This window comes from Morchella importuna, assembly GCF_003444635.1.
Source record: "Morchella importuna strain M04M26 chromosome Unknown Morimp01GS004, whole genome shotgun sequence".
Classification (NCBI taxonomy): Eukaryota; Fungi; Ascomycota; class Pezizomycetes; order Pezizales; family Morchellaceae; genus Morchella; species Morchella importuna.
In genome coordinates, this window is record NW_025763401.1 from 1,513,382 (window position 1) to 1,525,087 (window position 11,706).

The 11,706-nt window shown below is 44.4% G+C and overlaps 2 protein-coding genes across 2 annotated transcripts; both read right to left on the minus strand.

Annotated features, from left to right (window-relative positions):
- Window positions 1–7,612: 7,612 nt before the first annotated feature.
- On the minus strand, window positions 7,613–8,366 carry LAJ45_02562 (uncharacterized protein; the record flags this gene model as incomplete). The annotated part of the gene is made up of 2 exons (XM_046112153.1): window positions 7,613–7,975; window positions 8,031–8,366. The coding sequence occupies 2 exons, from the start codon at window positions 8,364–8,366 to the stop codon at window positions 7,613–7,615; spliced, it is 699 nt and encodes a 232-aa protein (XP_045975053.1).
- A 668-nt stretch (window positions 8,367–9,034) lies between these two features.
- LAJ45_02563 (uncharacterized protein) lies at window positions 9,035–11,138 on the minus strand (the record flags this gene model as incomplete). The annotated part of the gene is made up of 11 exons (XM_046112154.1): window positions 9,035–9,247; window positions 9,317–9,610; window positions 9,666–10,103; window positions 10,170–10,355; window positions 10,429–10,464; window positions 10,536–10,583; window positions 10,647–10,691; window positions 10,772–10,775; window positions 10,855–10,901; window positions 10,963–11,015; window positions 11,081–11,138. 11 exons carry the CDS (start codon window positions 11,136–11,138, stop codon window positions 9,035–9,037), a joined length of 1,422 nt encoding a protein of 473 aa, XP_045975054.1.
- Between the last annotated feature and the right edge of the window lie 568 nt (window positions 11,139–11,706).

An 11,706-nucleotide genomic window follows, 5' to 3' on the forward strand; every position in this document is an offset into this window, starting at 1 on the left:
GCATATCAACTAGGCATCTCCTACCTTTCCTTTGGTTCTCTTCATCTTCGGTATGGTGCCCCCATGGCCAGCCTTAAGGGTAACATGAGAAAAACGCCAAGTCTCTAATAACTTTTCAACTACGATTAATATTAAAATCTGTACAATAAAAAGCTAGATACGGTAATGAAGAAGAGTTCTATTAGAGAGTATTTGCCAACCGTCAATTTCGACTACTGGCTCTTCAAACTTGACAGTTGCGGGAGGCAAAATTGACAGTTCCTCTCAGTGGCCATGCAAATCGATCTGGTTAATGGTATGACATAATAAACTCGGAAGTTCAAAGAGTTTGTCACGCTACCTATGAAATACGCCGTCAGGACTTAAAATTCATACCCATGATGCTAATTACAGTGGTGCCAAAACTGGGTAATTGTAGTTCTCCTCATATATTTCACAGCACGCTGCCCCACCGAAACTCAAAATTGACAGCTCCGGTTACCATTTTAGAGCCCCACAACTATAAATTCTTGAAATTGACGGTTGGAAAATACTCTCTATTTGATATGAATAAGGAGAAGCAGTCCCAGACCGAGTTGAAAGATTTCATAAAGGACATTCACAAGAATCTTCGCACAATATGGTAAAACTAACGGTATCGGGTTAGATAGTTTTGACCGACCAATGAGACCATTTATAGGGAAAAGGGAAAAGAGGGGATAGAGAGGGAGGGGAAAGGAGCCTGCGTGTACGTACTTATGGCTTAGCCAAAAGCCCCTATCAATTCCTAACCCAAAAGTGTGCCTGAAACTCTATGTAGAAGATGATGATGCAGCTACACGATTCGCTGCATCTGGATCAAAGTAGGTGGGGAAAGGGGGGGGATCGGAGAAGGTGCTTGTTACAAGAGCGTATTATCTTGGTCTTGTGAACTGCATGGTAGGGTGTCACAAATCTATAATACGCTGGATAGCTACCGCGACTATATTACGTGCAATTCAATTGAGCGGTTCAGCCTCTGGGTTACATATTGGCAATCTATATCAGACCTCGATTATACATTGTGTCTTGTGGGGATCCCGCCGGAAACGCGAACTGCGGCGCGGCCCGCCTTGAAAAATCAGATCAGATTGAACATACATAGGTGCGGTGAGCATGGGACGGTCACAAACAATCACTCGATTCGTTTATTGAATCTAACAGGTCTCCTGAGGCCAGAAATCTTTTAAGAGGTGTGCATGTGAGATATATGTATACCTGTTAGATTCGCGGAACACTCACCTCAATATCAATATCTATTGTCTGGAGATCTGATCTAGTTAATCTCCTCCGGAGATTTTCCGTCTGGGATTTGAGAGGAGGGGAACACAGCACGTGAATCGGGAGGTTTGATGTAGGGATAAGTTTGTCAATAGTTAGAGCACTCCCCTTAAGCTTTCGATCTCCGTAGGTCCGGTAGATGTGGTCATTAATTATGACAGAATACGACGTACGGTTCACTGAGACGGATCTAAGCCCAAACTAGCATCTTTGCCAACATTTTCATTAGTTAGATGCATGTAGTCTTTCAATGTTTTAATTCTGCATATGTACATGTACGTGTTGGGCCGGTACTCCTGACTTTTTTCTGGGGAGCCTTTGAATGTTGATTATTTAAAGCTATGAACATAACCCGGTTGCTCCGATTACACTCAACCGGACCCCCCTCAACCCCAAAAGAGAAATCCGCTGGCTGGGCCTCCAGCTCTCCGACAACCTCAACACCTTCAACCACTTTTCCAAAAGGTGTGCTTCAGCTCAAGCCTCCTTCGCCATTATAAGAGGATTTGCCTCAGCAGGCAAAGGCCTCACCCCACTCAATTGCCGACGACTGGCAGTCATGGCAATCCTCCCCATGCTCACATACGGAGCCTCCGTCCTCGTCCCAACCGCACGAGCACTCAAGAGACTCGAGACCACCTGGCACTCAGTTCTCAGATGGGTCACCAACTGCTTCAGATCAACCCCCCTCTCAATACTACAAGCCGAAACATCCTTCCCACCACTCGCCCTATACATCCCCTCCCTACGCATAAGATACGCCGCGAGAATCCAAGCCGCATCCCCCGCATACAACCCAGTCACCGCACGCACCCCAGACTCCTTCCACACACTCTCCACCTACAGAGAGACATCTCACCGACACCTACTAAGAGGCCGTCCAAACCCCCCCGTCAATTGGAACTCGACCAGGAAAGGGGTAGCCCGCCTCCCCATAGACGACCTCTGCCACGCACTGCTCACCAACTCACCAACCTTCGCCCAAAACCCCAACTCCATCCACCCAGGCCTGGCTCTCTCCATCAAAAGAGACACCATGAAAATCTGGAAGAATAACCCCCTACCAGACTACTACAAATTCCCAATCAGCACTCGTCCACACCCCCACCTCAGACTCGACCGCTTCATCGCAGGACGCATATGCCAAATGCGGGCTCATAAAAGCTACCTAGCGGCCCACCCAACATGGATGTCCCAGGACCTCCCCCCAACATGCCCCAGATGTCTCCTCGAAGATGAAGACCTCGAACACGCCATACTACGCTGCCCCGCGCGCAGTCCCCAGAGGGCAACCCACATACCCTTTGCTAAAACCCTCGAAGACCTTTGGTCACCCCCCGCCTCACTCGCAGCTCTCTCCTCCTACATAAGGGCAACCAAAACCGGGTTCCCCCCACAAATGGGCCCGCCAAAATCTCCACCTTATGACCTATCCTCAGACTCCGAACTCACCTCCCTTTCATCAAGCTCGGCCTAGGCCACCTCCACCCATAACAGGCCCAAAAAGCCAACTGTACGCACAACATCCTCGACACCGAAAGTGTTCTCTCGTCGCTCTCCTTACTGTCTCCTCTCCTATGTCCTGTCATATCACGCGTAGCTGGTACGAAAGTATACCGCCCCTGAGGGGGACGTCCGAATTTCTTTGTTTGCTGGCCAGTAGGAGGAATGTCAGGGTCTCTCCATAGCGTCTGCTTCATGTACACACGTTCATATTTGTTTTGTTCCGCTTTTCCCTTTGTCTTGTTTTCTTCGGCGGTTTGGTAGGGGAGGGGTGTTGTTCACGCCATAGCTTAGGCTCCATGCGATATTCTTGTACCCAGAAATAAATGAAACTATGATTTAAAAAAAAAAAAAAAAAAAAAACCCGGTTGCTCCGAACTTTATGCGGGCCTATTCGGTGGATCCATGGACTCACTCGCCCCCACCAGTCCCCATCAAGCCCTCTCTGCATGCACGCCCCACACAACGAGTTCTACCCTATTTGATGATATTATTCTTTGGCTACTAGAGTAATGGTGGGGCGCCGCACATTGGATGCCCATGGTCTATTTTAATATATGAATTTTTTCCTCTCTTAGCCACTAGATAATATTAATCAATCTTTTAGGGTCAATGGCCTTAGTTTAAGGATAAATATTGATAGATGTATTATTATGTAAACACTGAAAGGGAAAACGGTTCGTAATTTATTCGTTTCGGAAATGGGATGCCTGAGTGGTGCCCCCGCAATCCTAATTTCTAGATCTCCTCGTTCAAATTGACCAACATCCCCGGGCTTCATATTCTGAACTACATTATAAGTCTTTTTATAGTACATATCTCAATGCCCATTGGACCGGATACCAAAGAATTAACTGGTATACGTGCATAACCGTTATATCTCTTCGGCTATAGTTACAACTCGAGAGTTGATCAGATCAAAAGAACCCACGGTAGGATCCTAGGCCGAGTAACCGCGTATTCCACCCATCACGGATATGGGAACAGAGGGTAGATAGACAGATATCTCGATGTATGGTAGAGATTGGATGGATAGCTAGCCAGACACCCCCTCAGATTCTGCATCGCATCGACTTTGATCGACAATCGATTCAATTACTCTACTCAAACTCAGAGAGGGTATAGCTCCCTTCTATGTATACAACCTGTTAGCGTTAAGTTCGGTACAAGCTGCCCATATCGCATTTAAGCAGAGACTGTCAAGAGTTTTGTGACCTACTTTTTCTTTTCTTTTCCTTTCATATATCTATGAATTTGTACTCAAACTCTAGGGAACCCCAAATAAATACATAGGTTTAGAGGAGGGCGGATACCCCAATAATTCGGATGTGAAAGATTCCGGAAGCCTCAACTTGTCCCATACCTAAATTGGAAGAGTACACTGCAATACTATGGTTTTCAAACTTGAATATTGTATTCAGAAGCTTGTGCCGACCATGATTGTGCTTCTTGTAGCACAAACAATAAAGATAGAACAGAGTGCGTGTATACATCCCTCTAACTGACATCACTTGATTTTGTCTTTCAAGTGGCACGTGTCCTCCTCTTAGTGACATGGTAATCTTTATGCTGCGTACATGTACCTTAATATACATGTACCGATGCATATATATGGCGAGTGATTTCGCATGCTTTCTGCCCAGATCGAATTAGACTACATGTATAGAAATAATATATGTTATGTACATGTACCTACATACATGCACAGAATATTTCTCACCATCACGCACACCTTGTTTGGGGGCGTTAAAAGTACATGTAGCTATAGAACGTGTATTCATAAATCTTACCGTTCTAAAGTGACAGTGGACTCATGACCTTCATGTACTTTCCCACGATCTAAAACAAAACCTCTTTAAATGCTACCAGACGATTGGATGAACCGGTTAAACTGAGAACTACCGCTACGTGTATATACAGACTAGGCAGTAATTCAACGAAAAATGACTTGACGAGTGTTTCGAACCAACATCGCCCCATCCGCGGTCCCGGCGAAATGCAGACTCACGCCCATACGTACGCTTCTTCGATTTGAAAGGAATATTGGCTTCAGCTTGAAGATCATATGCATCTGTTGTGGGAAAAACTTGGGAAATAAAAAAGAAAGTTTGTGCTATTGATTCCTAAGTGGGTATTCAAAACTCTCAAAATATGGGTCACGTTACATCCATTGAACGCGATTTGCGAAATCCTAGTAATTAAGATCTGTACTGTATATACATACATACATACATGTATGCAATGGCTTCTGCTGCTGCTACGGCCCGCACCCGCAGCCCTTCGCTGCTTACGCTTAAGTGCACTGTCCTGATGTCGATAAGACCGACGTTACACCAAACTAGTGGGTCTGCATATTCGCCCTAGAAATGCCCGAGTAATTTCGCTTGATACAGCTTTATGTGGGGGAGTATGAGCACAGCTGCAGAAGTTGGCCAAATAGACCAAATTTACACGATAAATAATTTTATGCGCGCGGCCAGGATAATTGACCCAATAAACCTATCCAGCACGAAACTAGTAGTGAAATACGACCTATGTATTTCAGGTTATATTTCGATATCTAAGTGGATGTATCATGATCAGTTATAATGTACGTACATGTATTTAGTAGAGCCCGGCCATGTATGTTAACTTTCACTAGTACGTAGGTGAGTTTCGTGTAATTGCAATAATTGGGACGATTGGAATCTGGATGAAGGAAATATCACAAGCTTGGAATGAATTGTCTTTAATTAACTTAACACCAGCAAAATAAACCTAGTAGCATAATAATTTACTGTAACTGGCATTGAACACATCGTTATTCAAATGGTTAATAATTAACCTCTATAAATGTCGGTGGCTCTGGATCGATCCGGATTTACATATAGCCACACGCAACATCCAGCACATACAAGATTTAATTAATTCTGGCGCATCAGTACCAATTCTTCTTGAGCTCAAGGCCATATATGGATAGCTGCGCTAGATACATCAATTCCATTTGGAGCTTTCTTATATAAATTATGGGATATCCTCACCCAATAAGCACCGAGAATTCTTGGTAGCAACTTAATTAACGCGAGAGTATATGTATACGTTGCATGCAATTAATGAATTAAAAAAAAGAGGGGGGGGGGGGGCGTGCGAGTATACTGTTATATACATATGTACTTTGTATGCCCCCATCTCTTCCCAAAACTCCTCCCTTTAGCCCACAGGTGTATTATACGCATATACATTTCGATTTTACATAAGCTATTCGGATTGTGTTACAATGACTTGTGAAGTCTGTGGTGGATTTATCTGGCATAATGATGGTAGGCATAACATATAGGTACATGTATACATCGAATTTAGGGTATTTATATTAATTGTTAGCCAAAAACAAATTTCGCCAAACCCAATGAAAATTGTCTACGTATATAACGCAAGGCAATGCAAGCAGGGATCAAGTTCGTGTGTATACTTATGAAGACGACGACGTTGATCTACCTACTCCTGAAAATCTAGATCTAGAAACTCCGCCGGCTCAAATGTTAACGGCCGCATTACTTCCGGTCTTGTACTACGGGTGCCAGGGTAAGTCTGTAGACAGGTGGCGGTGCATAGGGAGGAGATTCCTTAATATTTGTTTGTGTGTCACCGCCACCTGTCTACAGACTTACCCCGGCACCCGTAGTACTACCATGTCCAACAACCTAACTTAGATTCTATTCCCTCCGTTACCAATTATAACTTCATCGTACTCTCAACCAAAATTTGCTTTTGCTTGCCGAATAATTGAAACAACAAGTTATTCTACGGACTGTAGTAATAGGTGTGCGAGACAAGACGAGATCAAATTCAGAGTGGCCTTGTAACCCAATAAGTAGGAAGTACCAAGAGTCTCAAGATCATGCCTCAGAAGAGTTTGAGACGACCGTGGTTCTGTGGTTTGACAATCAGTAATCATATACACGCTGATGCAATCAATCCTACTTTAATTCCTGATGTTTCCATGTCACGTGATCGTGGGGAATATTCCAGAATTTTTAGTACAGAACTACCTCCAAAAAAGAGAAGAAAAACGGCTGTGGTCTATCTCAAGACCATCACATAATGTATGTCATTTTTTTAGCAATTCCAGCCGGTCTTACCGGGTCTCGTCCTGATGCTCCGAGGCGGAGTCTCGGACTCTTATCTCGTACCTGTCGCCAATTCTGCTCCTAATTCATATCCCGCGTTCAAACATGCAAACCCGGGCCCCAAGGCACCCCCTGACATGATCTTCCTCACGCAAATACCCTTCTCCAATCGATCATACCGATTTGTTGCTCTTGGTTATTGCAATGATCGACCATATGGAAGGTATATCGAGTAAAAGCCCCAGATACCCCATGCGCTCCAAAATAGGCGTTGAATATGGTGCCAGAGAGAGGAAACTATACTTGATCGACTGCAATACCATACCGCACTGTATGTATAACCATATAGCCTATACTCATATATATAATAAGTGCCCATAAGTAACTCGTAGCATATACTCCAAGGATAGATCCGGAAACATCCTGTAGTACTGACTAGATTAGTTGGAAGCGGCAGGGTACAAGTAGGCACGAGTGATATCTTATGATGAATGCAAGAGACTCGAAAAGAGGATTCTTATGTTTACACGATCATATAGAGGATACGACTATATGACAGGATAAGGGGAAAGTATGACGGGGTAAGGGGAAATGCCTGCGTTATATTTATACCCTCACACGCATCGATATACCAAGAAATGGTTTGTTTCCCAACCCATCACTTGCGGCCTATATCCATTCACCACACCACACACCTTGCCAATTCAAGGACAGAGATTTTTCGGGCAATAATTTGCAACCTTCCCACACCATCTGCAGACCTCGGTAAGTCCGTCATCCTTCCCTTTTGCTGGGAGGAACTTCGAGCAAACGCCGCATCTAAACCTCGAGCGTGGCTTATTTTCGTCGCTCGTAATATGTATCAGATATGGCTCTTTGGCATTAGTGCGCTGCTTTCGTTCTTTTTTGGTACAATCTTTACAGATGAATCTGCACTTTGTGCTCTTGTCACATTTGCAACAGTCGCTAGTAGTGGTTTCTGGGAGTTTTGGGTTGCATTTCAGACAGATGCGGATTGTTCTTTTGGCTGTCTCGTGAACTTGCTCGACGTGGGTTACGGACCCTTGCTGAAATTCGGATTACTATCAACTCAGGCAGTAGCTGCACCCAGATTGTACTTACATGGAACTCAAGACGGCAGCTAACGCAGCATAGTAATAGACCATGGCAGAACTTGCATCTCTCTGTCGAGGTCTGGATAGCTTGCTTTTGCATGTTCTTGAGCGCAGCTTTATTGCAGGCTACAAGAGCAGAGACAGTCTTACAAGTAAGAATCAAGTTAAGAAGCTCGGCCTGCTCTAGCTGTCCTACTACCGAAACCAAAAGTGGGTACACTTCCAGGAAGCTGAAGAGGGCAGATTCGGACTGCGCCCCAATGGGATGCCTGGGGCAATACTTTTTCTCGGGCGTCATTTGCGTTAGAGAAAGCGCTGGTGGAGGTGTTATGGCGGAATTCATTTCTTGGATGGGTCGGTGTTGAATCATGACCTGTAAGTTTGTGATTGGGTTCAATATTTCGTTGACGGCTGGGTAACCAGTACACCAATCCTCTCCGTTGAATGGGGTACGTTGGATGAGGTACTTTGGGAAAGGACGTGGACGCGATTGGTGTCAGGGCTAGGTTTTCTATGGTAGATTGATATTTACTTAAGATTCGAATAGAAAAGTACTCGGTTAAACAGTTTTTCGGTGACAAGAAACTGATCAGCTGTGCGTTATATACACGTGCCCATACCGGTTAATAAATTCATGACTCGATACGATAAGACTCAACTTCAAAGCTCCTCCGCTACACTCTAAAGACCGGATGAAGAACCGAGCGGAGTACGTTCCCTTAGATTACTTATTTCTCTATCGATAAGAATAAGCAATGGGCTGGTCTCATGCCCAGGTTGCTGACTCTAGAACTATAGCATGCGACACAAATAACGAGACTAGCAGTGGTCCACATAAGAACTTGGAAGATAGGTATATGGATGACATGAATGTATATAATACATGTATATATGAAAAATAGAAGAGCCAGCCAGTACCAAAGAAAAGAAATATATAAACAAATGATCATGACAAGACAACGAACTTTTTCACCAAGCGATTTGCTACCTCTCCTCCCCGTTTATACTAACTCACTTCAAGACCGGTCCCTCCGTTTCCCCTTCCCCCTCCTCCCTCTCACCCTCCTCCACAGCCGCTGCCTTCTTTTTATCACCAGCGAAACTTTCATCTTCAACCAAAAGAAGAACAGGTAGCGCCCCAACAAATGTTACTAATGAAAGTACCCACCACGGAAGGATGAGGTAGCCAATCCTTTGGCCCAAGCTGAAAGTAAGTCCCCCAACCTGTTTTATTTTTCATAGTTAATAAAAAGAAAAATAGCATGGTCATGATCAAAAGAAGATTAAACTTACAGCTGGACCAACAGCCCTTCCCATAGCAGCTAAGGTCACGGCAATTCCGTTGAGTGTTCCGAGAAGACGCAAAGTTGGAGACGAGTTTGTTAATAATATTGTGCTGCAAGGGAATGCAAATATTCCCGCCATGCTCTTGACCATCAATAATGCAAATATCGCTGGTTGTTGTAACTTCTCGGGAAGAATCACAGCAAAGGGAGTGAGGAGGTAGATAACCGGGAACGCAAAAGAGCTAATTATTAGGCAGCGGAGTGCTCCTAGTTTATTCGTGATCGGGGGGAATATAAAGATCTTAAACAAACTAAGTCAATAAAGATTCAGACTGTGCTCTGAAGTTCTAGCTCACCTGCATCACCATACCGATCACCCCGTATATCGAGAAGAAGAATCCAACTTGCGAAGAACTCATACCAAAGCCACCAGCGAATTTGAAGGGCAGAAACCTATTTTCTGGGTCTTCAGGCGGGTAGGCCATAAGTACAGGGAGCATTTGATCAAAGGTGATTGAATGCAAAGCCAAGAGGCAGTAAACAAGCAGGTTGATGGAGGACTGGAATGTGAAGGCATCACGTATAGGAGGAGCACTTTGAGGCTTTGAGGCTTGTTGTCTTTGTGTGGTAGTAATCTCTTCATTTAATACGGACGAGCTCTCACTTTGAAGCAGAGATGTGGTTTCATCCGCGATATCTTTATGATTATGGGACCTTGACCTGAAGTACTTGATGATCTTACCCCCAAATCTGCGACCTACATCGGGCTTATCTCTCATGGTGTCAAGAGTTTCCTAGATATTTGAAGCGCGTCAATCGATATAGTTGGTGAATCCGAAAAATGAGATATCCTTCCTTACATCTAGAAAAAGAATGCCTGTTGTCAAACCGATCACGAAAAACATCGAAGCGACGATGTTTGGAAGGGAAAATGGAAACTTTTTAAAGAAGGCAGGAGGCTTTCCACTAAACCAACTGGGATGATTCGTGATAGGATCTGCTAAAAATCCGCCAAGTACAGGGCCAACTATCGACCCGGTAGTCCACTATTCATAATTATTAGTTTTAGACAAAGCATCACTCACTACCGTAGAGTGATCTAAAAATGGGCGCACTTACTATAAGAGGCATCAGGGAAAATGCACGGGGTTGTAACTAATGGTGAAACCGGTCAATAACTAAACTTACAACCTTTTCTTTTCCTTTGGGAGCTGAATATAAAGTACCTCTTTTTCAGGAACCATTTCTGCAATCATAGTCCGTACAATACCCACCTACAATGCATTTGAATTATTAGAATAAAGGTTTTGGTCTTTTTGTGGATTCTGGTTCCATACGTTCCCATTCACTAGTCCGGAAAAACACCTTGCAGCGATGGCCATCTTTATATTCGTTGAAAACCCAAATACCATCAGCGACAAAAGTGTTCCACTTAAGCCCAACATGAGCATTGGTTTTCTACCAAACTTATCGCTGGCTCTTCCCCAGAATATACCAGTGAAGAACTGGCAGAAGGAAAAGCTAGCGAAAGTTATCCCCACATACTTGGCAATCTCCTCTTGTGGGACCCCAAAGTGAGCGATCATGTAGTACTACTGAATATTAGACCCATATCATCCCATCAAAGCTTGAAACATGGATACATGTACTGACAAGGTATGGACTGACGGAGGTCATTGCTACTGGTTCAGCGAAACGGCATATTGCTAGACCCAAAAAGCAATTAGCTCCTCTACCATGCTCAAAGAAACCCATCCGATTCAATACTCACCAAGTATGACCATTTGGCTGATCACCCTCGGGGAAAACTGGGCGCGTTTTCGAGTCATGACTCCTTGATTGTGTGACCCTGGAGGCCGAGTAATTGTTGCAGAGGACGTTGCTATGAAATGCCACGAACTCTCAAAGCGAGTTCAGAGGAGCTTCAAAGGAAAGCACAGGAGGATCCTATCAGTAGTAATGGTCACTGTGGAGCTCGCTCGGAAGAAGAGGAGAGCTCGATTACAAGGAGGGAGGTGGTGTGCGTAGAAGAAGTGAGAGAAGTCTAGGGATATAATATAGTCTGCACTTGAGAATCCACTATGCATCATCTACGGGGCAAAGTGCCGCTTCGGCACGGCCCACCCAGTAGAGTGACTTGTAGGTGTCTGTAGGTAAGCATGCATGTGGCCCTGTAGAGTACCTCCTACTCTACTATTCCTGCCACGATCTACGCATCTACAAGCGCCAAATAGTAAGTACATGTAGGTACATTTAGCCCTAGTTAAATATTAGGGACAATGATCTCGGCGACGCAGTGAAAGCCAGAAAACCTACAAAGACTCGCATTTGTTTGAAAGCAATAAGTTCGAAACACTACGCTCCTTCTGGGAAAGGCTCGGATATCGGGTAGATGCA